This window comes from Microtus ochrogaster, chromosome 7, assembly GCF_000317375.1.
Source record: "Microtus ochrogaster isolate Prairie Vole_2 chromosome 7, MicOch1.0, whole genome shotgun sequence".
Lineage (NCBI taxonomy): Eukaryota > Metazoa > Chordata > Mammalia > Rodentia > Cricetidae > Microtus > Microtus ochrogaster.
Window position 1 is genome coordinate 71687454 of NC_022014.1, and position 13394 is coordinate 71700847.

At 55.1% G+C, this 13394-nt stretch overlaps 2 protein-coding genes across 5 annotated transcripts in view; one reads left to right on the forward strand and one right to left on the reverse strand.

The window, feature by feature from the left end:
* Positions 1-372: 372 nt before the first annotated feature.
* Phospho1 (phosphoethanolamine/phosphocholine phosphatase) lies at positions 373-7726 on the forward strand. 2 transcript variants are annotated; one of them, XM_026780931.1, is made up of 3 exons: positions 373-561; positions 4353-4464; positions 5283-7726. In XM_026780931.1, the coding sequence occupies exon 3, from the start codon at positions 6059-6061 to the stop codon at positions 6926-6928; it is 870 nt and encodes a 289-aa protein (XP_026636732.1). In that variant the 5' UTR covers positions 373-561; positions 4353-4464; positions 5283-6058; the 3' UTR covers positions 6929-7726. The 2 variants fall into 2 exon arrangements, with proteins under 2 accessions (XP_026636732.1, XP_005350682.1); XM_005350625.3 differs by having other exon boundaries at positions 6052-7726.
* A 494-nt stretch (positions 7727-8220) lies between these two features.
* Positions 8221-13394, reverse strand: part of Abi3 (ABI family member 3) — a 9717-nt gene continuing 4543 nt past the window's right edge. Inside the window, exons 2-8 of one of the 3 annotated variants that reach the window (XM_026780987.1) lie at positions 12714-12881; positions 11444-11620; positions 10017-10102; positions 9748-9843; positions 9365-9549; positions 8837-8959; positions 8221-8549 (exon numbers count right to left, since the gene is read on the reverse strand). In XM_026780987.1, coding sequence (XP_026636788.1) covers positions 8386-8549; positions 8837-8959; positions 9365-9549; positions 9748-9843; positions 10017-10102; positions 11444-11620; positions 12714-12881 — 999 coding nt within the window. In that variant the 3' untranslated portion in view covers positions 8221-8385. Of the gene's footprint in view, positions 8550-8836; positions 8963-9364; positions 9550-9747; positions 9844-10016; positions 10103-11443; positions 11621-12713; positions 12941-13394 lie in introns of all 3 variants that reach the window. The other 2 variants (XM_005350627.2, XM_026780988.1) reach the window with 2 other exon arrangements.

The window sequence follows — 13394 nt, forward strand, 5'->3', positions numbered from 1 at the left end:
GCTGCTCTGCGGTTCCGGCCACCAAGCTTGTCCCGCGGAGCTCTGCGACCGGGCGGATCGGCGGCCGGTGGAGGGATTGCGTGCAGATTCCCCACGCCGAGCCCGGCAGGAGGCGGGCAGTGTGACAGCGACTCACGCACGTGCCACGCGCACGCAGAGGGTGCCCCGCACCCACGCTCCTCGGACGGGACGCGCCACGCTCCACCCGTCCAGCCCGCCCAGTCCCACCGCCGCTCGCGCGGCCACGGGGGACAGCCGGGAGGCGTGGCCTGCGGGGAGCCCGCCCTTTTGATGTGCGCCGGCGCCGCGGTGATTGGCTGGGCGCTTGTGACGTGCGGGGACTGCGGTGGGCCCGGGTGCTGCGGCTGCCGCAGCGCCCGGCGCGGTTCGAGCTCCGGCTCCCCGGCATTTAAAGGGGACGCGGCGGCGGCCCCGGGGATGGGGGGCAGGTGGAAGGGACGGAACAGAAGCAGATCATCCACGGTCCCTCGCGACAGGAGGGACGCGTGAGCCGGAGCTCAGAAATCCGGGGGTGGATAAGACCGCGTCCCCCCAATTCCCGTAAGCACCCCTTGCTCCATCTTGCCCCCGAATCCCTTAACTAGCCCCTTTCCCACTACTTTCACTCCGAACTCAACCGGGACGGACAACGCAGCCGCCGCTGTCCCGCTTGAGTCCTGGGCTTCGGGAGGACCGCGATCTCAATGTTGGGGTGGGGGCCCTGTAGAGTTTGAGGGTGTTTCATGCGCTTGGTGGTGGGGCAATCCCTGGGGCAGAGAACTGAGCCCCCTTCTCTCCCAGGTTCATGGTGCCCAGTGTCCCTTCATCTCCGGGGACTATCATCGCTCCCCGCCACCCACAAATCCTCCTTCTCCCCGAGCTGCGCACCCCCCGCCCGCATTAGAGCGAAGTGCCCGCCAGCTGGGGGTGTGCCAGAGTGCCTGCTTTCCAGTCACCTCTAAAAATATCTCTCCTGCTACCCCACCGGCAGCTGCCATCTCCCTGCCCCTACCCAGTGAAGATCAAACTCTACTTGTCTACCCAGGCAGGGGACCCCAGAGGCGATACCTAGTCCCAGATTCCTCACTGGCACCAGGGCATATAGATCATTACTCCCTAGCTAGTTAGGACAGGGACCATTACAGAGTCTCTGGAGCAAACGGGGAAGTTCAGATAGTTTCTCCACGAGGCAGTAGAGACCCCTGAGTTCTAGTCCTGTTTTTGATGCTGTGTGATGTCCATGATGTTAGCCGAACTTCTCTGGGCCTCTTTATCTCCCCCTATAAAGGGTTAATGAACAAGAAAGAGGTTTGTGAAGTTGGGAGTGTTGGGGGCAGAAATCCCAGCTTAATTGTCGGATCTGATTCCTAGTGATAGACATTTATTCTTCAAGCAGAGGGGGGTTGTTAACGTGATATTTCTGAAGTCCTCACCCCCATTCTCAGCCTGCATGTTTCTTGTGGAAAACTCCCCAAACTTTCCTATGGGCTCTATCCTCTCCCCAATTAGGAGAATTTTAAGCTTAGAGATTAAGCCAACACACACCTGTCCCACCTTCCCACAGATTTAACTTAAGAGTATTTGTGTCAGCGGAGGGAGGGTGCAGGTTGGGAGCCTGTGATCTGTGGAATCAGGGCCACAAACGTTGATCTTAGATGGGACTAGAAAAGAACTACCTTCTGCCCCAGAAAATCTGCCTCCTCTCCCTGCTCCAGCATGCTGAAGAAACTTGGATTCTGTCCCCTTTCTCCACAAGGGACCCTGCTGGCCACACTGGTTTTGCGCTTTTTGTTTGTTTGTTTTTAGGTTTTGTTTTTGTTTTTTTGAAACAGGGTTTCTCCTTGTAGTCTTGGAGTCCTGGAACTCACTGTGTAGACCAGGCTGGCCTTGAGCTCAGAGATCCTCCTGTCTCTCTGCCTCCTGAGTGCTGGAATTAAAGGTGAACAGCACCACTGTCCAGCACCTATCAGGAATTTTTTTTTTTGAGACAGGGTTTCTCTGTAGCTTTGGAGTCTGTCCTACAACTCGCTCTGTAGACCATGCTAGCCTTGAACTCACAGAGATCTACTGCTTCTGCCTCCTGTGTGCTGGGATTATCATTGCCCAGATTTTATCATCATACAAACCTGTCAGAAGTGTGTGGTTGTTTTGTCTTTAACTCAGATTCTCCTGCATCACCAGGCCAGGCAACTGCCCGTGGCCTTTTCAAACATCATGAAGCCAAATAATAACTAGATATATGTACTTCCCTTGCCATAGGGCAGGGATGGGGTGTCACTGTGAGGCTACCTTAGTTTTGGGGGAGAAACCCAGGATGCCTGGCTGTCTGCGCTGCAGATAGAAAAAGAAACAAGATTACCAGGAGAGACAGTGCTGGATTCTAATCCCAGCTCTTGGGAAGTAGAGGCAGGCGGATCTGAGTTTGAGGCCAGTCTGGTCTACATAGAGAGTTGCAGACCTGCCAAGGGTTAGGTAGTGAGACCCTGTCTCAAAAACAAAATTGAAGATTTCCATAAATGCTCACTAGTATTAGGTAAAAACATAACTGTGTTTACTACTATGAGACATGAGAGGTTTGGAGCATAAGATTACTATAGTTTTTTAAGAAGAAGACAAGCAAGTAATTGACCATCCCCCCTCCCCCAAGAGATGAAAATTTATCTTAGCAGGGCAGGGTGTTTATTACATGCCTACAGTTCCTGTACTCAGGAGCCTGAGTTCAAGTCCATATTGGACGACCCTGTCTCAAAATTAAAAAACAAAAACAAAACACTGGATTAAGGGCATGCTGTAAAGATCAATGGTCAGTCCTGGTTATGGAAAGGAGGGAGGGAAAGGAGAAATGGAATGAGAGAGAAGAAAGCTGGTCTGTGTGGCTGCTGGCACGCGGTTTGTATCTTTGTATCTTCCCCTTGCTTCTCTCCATGCCTGATGCTGTCCCTCTCTTTGAGACTGCTTTTTACAATGGGTGGGGCACCCCTGACCTTTCTCCTCTACTTCTTGTTCTGGGACAAAGGTTGTATCAGCCAGGGTTCCGTGACAGGCACCGTGACAGTTCCCCTAACATCCTTTGCATGCCATTCCCTTATCCCATCCCCTTCTTCCACTATCTCAGCAGGATTTGAATTTGAATCCCCCCCCCAACAGATACTGCCACTTTTGCTAGTGATCTTTAGCCCCCTTCCAATTACCAGCTATGGGTGGGGGGCGGCCGGCACTGAAAGTTACTTCCCATCTCTGCTGAAAATCTTTGCTATGAGAAAGTGAGGGTAGCCGGTGACTCATCTCTATAAAGATGGTCCCAGAGCCTGTGTCTCCCTGGTCCTTCCCTAGTTTATTCTGGAGGCAGTTGCCTCTCTGCTGCTCTTGGATGGTCAGGGAGCTTCACCTTGACAGTCGGGATTAACCGTGCTACCCGTTATAGCCACTAGAGGGCAGCAACTAGCCAGATCTTTGCTATCTTTTCTCTGGTATTCTTTCCAATTCCAAGCTATATCTAAGTTTAAGGGGCTGACCTCTGTAGTCTCTCAGTCTGGGGGTGGAGAGGTAGGGGAGTAGGGAGGCACCGGAAGCCGTAGATGGTTTCTTGTGTAGCTGCACTGATGAAGGCTCCAATCAAAAGATCAGACCCGGCCACCTAAACTTTTCTAGAGAGTTCAGCCTGTCCGGTTGCTGAGTCCCCTGAGCAAGGTAGTGCCAGAAGTAAGTCTCATATCTCATGTAGAGCCCAAGGCCCTCAGCCTCTAGAAAGTGGTGAAAGCATTTGTGAGCCAAGGGCCACATTGCTTAAACAATACAGCCTCTAGGAAGTGAGTTAATCCCTGTTCTCTGCCTTCGTGGGTCCCATGAACCGTGAGTCTGATTGGAAATAAAGGCAATTGGTAAACTATGGCATGCCCTGCTCGTGCGTGGGCAAAGGTCATACTGGAGAAAGAAGGCCTGGACCAGCCTCTGAGTCTGGTTTTGAAAAGTCTTAGCCACTTTTTGAGCAAGTCCCTTAGCCTGTCTGGATTGCAGGAATGCTCTTTGCCACCTCTCTGATGAGTAAGTCTGGGAACTGGCCAGGGGTGTTAAAAGCAAGGAGCATGGCCTGAGTGTGCTTTTAAGATCTTGCTCTTGCTGAGAACGTGGGAATGGCTCGTGTGCTTGATGGAACAGAGTCAGGGTCTCTCTACATATCACTGGCTGTCCTGGAACCACGATGTAGATCAGGCTGGCCTCACACTCAAGAGATGAGCCTGCTTCCGCCTCCCCTCCCAAATGCTGAGACGGAAGATACTAGGACAACCCGCTCCTAAAGGGCAGCTGTGGACTTTGGTGGGGTTTACTCGGTTTTCTGTTTGTTTTCCCAGGAGTTCTGGATGACAGCTTGAGATCAACCAAGGTTCTAGACGTGGAGCCCAGGGTAATTTACGGACAATGAGTGGGTGTTTTCCAGCTGTTGGCCTGCGATGCCTGTCTAGGGTAAGTGGGGTCCTTCAGGATGAGGCCTCCAGCCCCAACTTTTCCACCCTGAGATAGGAGGAGCCCCTTCCAGTCCCTTTTAGATCTGCACTCTCTCCACTGGTGAATCCCTGGACATTTCCCTGGTGTGGGTCCTGGTGCCACTGACACCCCCATAGGTTGATGGTAAACTCCAGGCAACTACTGGGGGGGGGGATAAAGTGGAAGGGATAGTTCCCGTAGGGAGTCAGGGAGCGTGTTCCAGTCCAGCTCTGAAATGACTTACACCGTGGTTGTCTTACAAAGCAATGGGAAGGAATAGTGGGCGAGGGCTTGGGGTGTAGCTGTTCTCTCCGCACTGGGAGGATCGTGAGTTCAAGTTCATCCTCAGCTACACAGCAAGTTTGAGGTCAGCCTGAGCTACATGAGACCCTCCCTTTAAAAAGAAAGAAGTGGGTGCCAGGGTGTGACAGCAAACCAGGTTCCATGCGGGCGAGTTGAGACAGGAAGCCCAGGCAGAGAGGCAGGCAGGATGGTGGATACCGGTCACTCTACTGGCAAACAAAGGGGTCAGGGACGTGTAGATGGGGGCTCCTGCTGTGTCCGTGTGGTGTGCTTGCCTTTCTTTGTGCTCCAATACTCCCGTTGTACCCCCATCCTCTCTCATGCTGTTCTCCCTTTGCCTAAAGTCTCACTTCCGAGAGCTCTTACTCCAGTAATTTATCCTCCCCTGCCTGACTTCCTCCCAAACAATCCCCTCCAGCTAGCTGCCAGTCCCTTCCTCCCTCTGCCTTTTTAGCCACTGCTGCTCTCTTTCCTTTCCCCTACCTGTCTCCCAGGTATGCCGTGGCCTGGCGAGGGGGGCTCCCACCTCCCTAAGCCCCATTGCTTCTCCTGCTGCCTGCTTGCTTCGGACTCTGGCAGAAACCCCACCCGCTGACACGTTCTTCCCAGGGAATTGGCAAGTGATTAGTGATGAGCCCTAAACTCCTTGGAGGAGCTATGTCTCATCCCTAGCCCCCTGCCCAGTGCCATCTAGCTGGAAGCTCCCAAAGAGCCTCCCTGGGTCTTGTGTGGTCTGCATACTCACCTGGTAATTTCAAGGGTTAAAATCTAGTTCTCTGGCCAGGACCTAGGAAGGTCCAGAACCTGGCCTCCCAAGCACTTATAGCTGACATCCAGGGCCCGGGGAAGACCTGACACTCATTGCCCACCTGCCTTCGTGATGCCAATGGCTTTTCCTGGAGCCTAGCTGCTCCATTAGACCTCGATGCCACAAAGGGAAGAGAGGCTGCTCTCTTTCTCTGCTTCTACTCTGCTGAGTTAGAGCAGTAGATTGCCTGCACCCACCACACAGGCCACCAGAAATCTCCAACCTAGTTAAGGAATGACTCCTCCCTCCTCATAGGCTGACTTGCTAAGCCCCAGGGACCCCATAAGAGCAGCAGAAATGGAAACCAAGCAAGTCTTTGACTTCATGACTAGTATGCCTCCCCCCCCCCTTGCGTCAGGCCCCGCACGATTAAGTGAGAGACAGGCAAGGGACGGCGGGGTATGAGCCACACATTGGTTCCGTCTCCAACTTAACCAGCCTTGGGTCCTCCTCAGGTCTTGGATGTGCCAGCGACCCTGGCTGTGGCCCGCTAACCAGGCTCTTCCTGGCCGGCTCCCGCCGCGCCGCCTCTCGTTTGCCCCCTCCTCCTGCTCCTCTTCTCCCTGCTCCCAGGACGGTAGGATGGCTGCGCCCGGCGCGCCTCGCTTCCTCCTGACCTTCGACTTCGATGAGACCATCGTGGACGAAAACAGCGACGACTCGATCGTGCGCGCTGCGCCAGGTCAGCAGCTACCTGAGAGCCTGCGTGCCACCTACCGCGAAGGCTACTACAATGAGTACATGCAACGTGTCTTCAAGTACCTGGGTGAGCAGGGTGTGCGGCCCCGGGACCTGCGTGCTGTCTACGAGACCATCCCCCTGTCGCCGGGCATGGGTGATTTGCTGCAGTTCGTAGCCAAACAGGGCTCCTGCTTCGAGGTTATTCTCATTTCGGATGCCAACACCTTCGGCGTGGAGAGTGCCCTGCGTGCCGCTGGCCACCACAGCTTATTCCGCCGCATCCTCAGCAACCCGTCCGGGCCGGACGCGCGGGGACTGCTGACGCTGCGGCCCTTCCACACGCACAGTTGCTCCCGCTGCCCCGCCAACATGTGCAAGCATAAGGTGCTCAGTGAATACCTGCGTGAGCGGGCCCGCGAAGGCGTGCACTTCGAGCGCCTCTTCTACGTGGGTGACGGTGCAAATGACTTCTGCCCCATGGGGCTGCTGGCGGGCGGGGACGTGGCCTTCCCGCGCCGCGGCTACCCCATGCACCGCCTCATCCAAGAGGCACAGAAGGCCGAGCCCAGCTCCTTCCGAGCTCACGTGGTGCCCTGGGAAACAGCGGCCGACGTGCGCCAACATCTACAACAGGTGCTGAAGATGTGTTGAAGACCATCGCCTGCAAGAGGTCCCCAGGGAGAACCGGCAGAGCGGGGACAGGACTGGGAATTGGTTAAGACCACCTGGTTTTACTTCTTCCCCCTCTTCACTACGCTCCTCTGGGCAGTTTTGGAATTTTGTTCTCTTGTGGGCTGGGAGCGGAGGTTAAGAGCCGTCCCTATCTATGCAGTTATCATAGCTCAGCTGCCTCCCCTCCAGGGAGTGGTGTGCACCCCTTGGAAGGCAGGCAGTGTCCCTCGAACTGAGAGGAAGGGGCTCCTGGCAGTTGGGAGAAAGAGCATCTCCCACTACTTTAGCTGCTGCTTCGGCTGCTGCCTAACCCCCCCTACTCGGTCTTCTCTAAGAAGGACTCAGGATCCCCCAATTTGCATGCCAGCACCGGGTTCCTCACGCAGACCCGTGATGCTCTAGGAAGACAGTTCCTAGGCATCCTTCATCTCGCTTCAGCCACCGCAGTCCTACACTACCGCTGCGCTGGCTGCGCCTGGCTTCCTTCTCCCCCCCCTCCCCATGCCGGTTACCCCCAAAGGAAGAAAAAGCCAGAGGAAGCAGCCGCCTCCTGCTGGTGGAACGAGGTAGAACCAACCAATGACCTCGGAGAGTGTGACAGATCCTCTCACTCCGTCCTCAACTACGGCAGCAAGAGACTAGGGACTTCACCAAAGTTGTCCTCCGCAACCCCCTCCGCCCTTATGGAACAGAAAGCCATGTTTTTAAGCAGAGTCAGGGAAACCCAAGCCCCTCCCCTTCTGGTGTTTCAGACCTATAAAGGTGGTGAAGGGGGTCCAAGTGACTCATCTCTTGCTTACGAGGGGCGAGAGTGGTGCCCTTTGCTCTCAGCCGCATTTAAGTGGGGGAGGCTTGAGGAGCCCAGACTGACCGCAGGCAAGAGGGGAAAGAAGCTGCAAATGGCTGCCTGAGATGCCGGGGTCTAGTGGGAACAGTAAAAGGGGCTGAGATGGAGGAGAGCGGTTCTTCTGAGTCCTTCCGTAGGGCTCTACTGTGTTCTAGAGCTTGCTCCCTTTCCATCACGGCCCCCTGGCCCTCTAGCCCCGCGGGGCAAGTATCAGGAGGTCAGCAGTTTTATTCAGAGCTGGCAATTTGCTCTTCATGAGCTAGGGGGTCCTCTGGGCAAGATGCCTGAAATCCGTGGCTTTTAGTTTCTTGGGTTTTTGGTAGGCTCCCTCCCCCATCTGCTGCAATCTCCTAGGTACCACCTCTCTCTAGCCCCCCCTCCACACGCGCGCGCGCGCGCGCGCGCGCACACACACACACACACACACACACACACACACACACACTGCTGTGTGGAGCAGGGACTGAACTCAGTTCACAGCCCAAGAGGTAGACAGGTCCTTTGTCAGCCTTGACTGTGGCTCTGGCTTCTTGGGGCTCAGGAGGCCCACTGAGGCAGTGCTGGGTTGGTGCAGGGACAGATTTGGCTGTCAGGAGCTGGGCTCCACATAGTTCCCCGGGAAGAATCCAGAGCCCTCTGAGCTGACCCCCTCACACCAGCCATCCGAGTAACGGCGCGTGACACAGATGATGGTGCCTTCAGAGAAGGAGAGCTCATTGTCCTTCTGTCGGGTGTATGGGTATAGCGACACCACTGCAGGGGCAGGAAAGGAAATCTTGTGAGGTGCGCCCTCTGTTCCCCCCATCACAGGGGGAGCTTCTGAGCATTCACAGTCCCCCTCCCCCAACTCAGGCCAGCTGCTCTTTTCCTAGCAGGCTTCAGACCCCGGTTCATCAGAAATGAAGGGGATAAGGGACAAAAATAGGGTCACACCTTAGCAGGGAGAGCGAATGCCTCTGGGATGAAGAGTGGAGGTCAGAGCCACAGAGGCCAGAAACCTGGCAATAGTTTCTGGTGCTTCAGTCCCAAGAGGACAGTACCTTTCTCCAAGTAGGCAGCAGGGACCCAGCTGGGTTCTTCGGGTCCAAAACCCGGTGGCGGAGGAGGTAGTAGTCCCAGGTCATCCCCTTCTAGAGCTGGAGGTGGGGGCAGGGGCAGCTCTGCTGCTGGGAAGAAGAAAAGATGTCTGTGTGTGTGTGCGCACACGTGTGTGTGTGTGCGCGCACACGTGTGTGTGTGTGCACACGTGTGTGTGCGTGCGTGTGTGTGTGTGTGTGAGACAGGTGGATCCTTAGGATCTGAGTGTCATCACCCACAATGCCTCCAGCCCATTGGTGAGACTTAGAAGTACTCAGCACAGGCTAGGCAGACCCTGCTGGGCAACCCTTAGGCAGGTTGGTTAAACCGGTAAAGGTCCTGTCAAAGTTAACTTTGAATGAGACGCTTCAAACACAGGGCTAGTGTAAAATAAGCTCGGATCACTGGTACCCCTGAGGTTCCTGAGGAGCACAGGGCTGGTGTTCAAAAGGATCTCAAGGTGGGGTTTGGAGGAAGTGGGCACTTCTTACCTGCAGGGGCCTGGGACACCTCCAGTGGGGGAGGCGGCGGCAAGAAGACCTCAGCAGAGACTGGGGGAGGCGGGGTTGCAGGTGTTGGAGGTGGAGGCGGGGTTGCAGATGCTGGAGGTGGAGGCGGGGTTGCAGATGCTGCCTGTCCCTTGGACTGGGGGATCCCACTGGCACCTTCGGCACTGCTAAAGACCAGAGCACGGCACAGATGACGGAAGCCTTTTCACTCAGAGTCCTTAAGGGAGCCCTTCAGCCCAAAATCTGGCCTCAAATTATTTTCCTTATCTAGTGGTCCTTAGTTTTCTCAACCCCAGAGGTGTAGCAGGAGGCCCCTTCTAAAAATCCACCTAAGGTCTACCCTCCCTTTAGACTCCAGGGCTTACCCCGCCGAGGTCAAGGAAGAGACAGAGGAGGCAGCTGAGAGCTTGCCGTCAGGCACGACTGGGAGCTGGACGGGCTCGGGGATCCGGGGTGGTCTCCTGGGGTGAAGTAGGGTGGCATGAGGAGAGGGAAACTGCTGAGCAGAAGTGGGGTTGAGAAAGGGTCATGAAAAGGGAAGCTGGGCGCCAGGTGCTGCGGGCAAGGGGTAGGGGAGCAGCTGAGAACCACAAGGGGCTGAGCAGGCCTGGTAGGAGTGGCCTTGAGGTCTCACCCCAGCGTGGTGGAGGCAGGTGCAGCAGGGGCCTTGATGCTCTTGCGAGACAGGGTCCCGGTCCGAGACAGCTGCGTGCTCAAGTCCTAGAGGGGGTAGGGTTGACATCTGAGGCAAGGGGAACAATCCTCACCCTCATCCCTAAGAAGAATTGGGGGAGGCGAATGAGAACTGGGAGGGCTAGCCAGACTCAGCAAGTTCCTACTTCCACTTCCCAGCCCTCCTCCCGCCCAACACCCCCACCCCCACCCCAGACACGGGTGTCATTGCCTGAGCCACAGGACCTTTAAGTCTGCAGCAGGTCCCACAAAGCCGCCCCACCGAAAGAAACCCGTAGCACAGACTCTTGTCTGAGTGCCACTTCCTCTGCATCGCCACAGTGACTAAATGGACCCTTGCACCCCCCACACTGTCTCAGACCCGCAAGGATCTGTGTCGCTTGATGGTCCTTAACTGATATGACGTCTGCTCCAGCAAAAGCAGAGGAGACACCTGGTGCGGGGGGATACATCACACAGAACCGTTCCACTCAATGCTTCCATAAACATAAGGAACTGACTTTCCCAAATTCAAGGCAGAGGGAGGCCAGAACCCAAGACACTTAGGAGAGTCAACAATAGGGGGCAACTCCCAATGCAAGAGAAACCTCTAACTTCGGGACTTCCCCCAGGATGAGCATCTGGGGCCCATGTTCTCTCACCCTGCCCCACTAGAGACAAGATAAAGGGAACTTGAGGCATAAAGGATAGGGTGGAGGCTGGGCATACAGTTCAGGGGTGGAGCTTATGCTGGGTTTATAGCAGACGTGGGTTCCATCCACAGTACCATCGAAAGAAAAAAAGGATATTGGACAGCAGAAAGAATTCACAGGACCTGGGAACTGAAGGAACGTATTCTTTATTCTCGCTTCCGGGGGCTGCCATCATATCAAGAGGTTAAGAGCCAGGAAAGTTTCTAATCTAATTTGATAGGTGGCAGTGGTGACAATGAGATATGTCCCCTCTGCCAAGCCGGCTTTCTGTTGCTGCCTCCTGCCCCTACTGTCAGCATTCTGGGGTGACTTCTTAGAGTCGTGACCTCAAACCCCCAGACAGAGGAAGTTGCTGTTCTCATGTGGCTGAGAAGTGGTTCTCATGCATGTCCTGACACCCTCCCTTCCCCCTCTTCCCCTTCTCACACACACCCAGTACCCTTGGGTGGGGGGCAGGGACAGCTCGTGATCTTCGCAAGCTGAGTGAGTACAGGGCGGAGGGCAGCTAGGGACCTTGGGAGGGTGAGGAGCTTAGGCTGTGACTCCTGGCCAAATGGAAGTTGGAGAAAGGAAGGGGTTGTGAGGTAACACAGGAGCCAAGAGCTCAGAGAGAAGCCAGGAGGGAGCCCCATGGCAGGAGAGGGTGGGCAGTGGGGAAGAGCAAAGTTTCCCTTACCTTGACGCCATGGCCAATGTCATCCAAGCAGCTGAAGTTGAGGGGTTTTCTGTAGTAGGGGGTGAGGGGCGGTAGGCTCTCAGGAGGGATGACCTTCTGGCTAGGGGGCAGCCGCATGACAGTGGCTAAGGTGCCAATCTCCCTTCTGGCCACCTTTTCCATATGCATGTTCACCATCTGCATGACAGGGTTGGGAGGCGACAGTGAGGGGCAGCCTGTCCAGGACCACTCCCTTTAAGAGAGGGAGACACCTTGCACTCAGGAGGCAGAGGCAGATAGTGCTCTGTGAGTTCAAGATCAGCTCAGTCTATATGATGAGTTCTAGGCCAGCTGGGACTACATAGTTGAGACCCTGTCTCAAAATAAAGAAGGGAGGAGGAAAGAATGGGGACCAGGGGTAGTAGGGAAATCTAGAGAAAGCCAGTTTTGTCCCTGTGGCCATACAGCAATTGGGAAAAGAGCAGAGGATGGAGCCACTTGGGAGCAACTTCCTGGTAGAAGAGAATGAGGGCTATTATTAGCTGTGCAGGAAACAGAAGAAAAGGGAAAAACAAGATCCCTGGGGATGCTGGGAAGGGATTGAAGGACAGGGCAGCCTTTGGAGCAGGAGGGCATAGCGTGGAGGTGGCAGAGACCTGTAACTTAATCAGCTCTCCCCTTTAGGGGACAAATGTGCGAATTAGCTTCCTCCTGGAATGTTCCCTCAGGCCTTGAGGGATGGGACCTTGGGTCTTCAGGAGGAAGAGGAAGACACACCCCATACACTTGCCCCTTGGGGACCTGTGGTCAGACCAAAAGCATAACTTGGCTAATGCATGTGCCTTGTGGGGTCAAGAATCCAGGAAGGAAGGCTGAGAGCATTTATGAGCCAAGGGCAGGGACTCCCTGGGACCAAGATGGGCTTGCCCAGCCCGAGTGTAGGACACTTATTAATCACTGCCTATGTTTCAATGAAAACAGGATGATGGCCTTTAGTCTCTCCTGCTCCCTGCAGGTACTGTGAGCAGCAGACAAAGCTTTTAGATATCAAGGGCAATATGGGGGGGGGGGAGAGTCTGCTTTCAGAGAACTTTGCACCTAATGGGGTGGCAAGGACCCCACTAAGGCACAGCCGTGACGGAGGTCTCCAGAGTTCAGACACTGCCAACATTCCATAGTCAAGTTGGCGGTATGTGTCTCTGGAGAAAAGCAAGAGACTTTTGTTGTAGAGAATATTTGAGAGGGACTGAAGAGCTGGGGCTGAAAGGGGGGTCCCTTCCCAGACCCTTACCTGGCTCAGTGTGCTGATCTTGGCCTCTACCTGCCGCAGGGAAGCACCCTGAAGGTCCAGCATTCGCAGAGTGTGCCCAGCCAGATTACCCACTTGGTAGGCCACACTGGCCAGGGCCTGGGTGGTGAAAGCCATGGTCTCTTCTAGTGCCTTCCGCTTGTCTGTGGCCTGAAATACACACAGCCTTGGCCTGAGGCCAGCACATTCCACTGCTTCCGAGGCAAGGTCTGGTGGGACCAGAAGAGAGTCTAAGGTGAGAGCTCAGCTTGGAGAATTGCTGCGGTTCTCAGACGCTTGAGGTAGCTTCTGGAAGGATGATGATGTTGCGGTAAGGGACATCAGGAAAAGGAGTCTGGGGCCTGAGGGAACTGGCTGTAGGGATTGGGGAGGAGTTCTCTCCTCCAAGAGTTGAGGTGAGGCCTGAGTTGAGAGGCCGGGACCCTACTGCCTACCTCAGCAAGTGCCTCTTTGCAGGCTGGATGGTGAGGAGCAGAGAGGAAACATCACACCCTTACCCTAAACCTGAAAACCAGTCTCCTTGGAGTGAGGCTAGGCGTCTCGCAGCCCCTAGCTGACCCTGAACTTTTCAGTCCCAATCCGCAGGCAGATGTGTGGGAACTTAGTTAAGGACTTCAGAACCAAATGACTGCATTCTCTCCTTCCCTCCGACAGCTTTCTTTT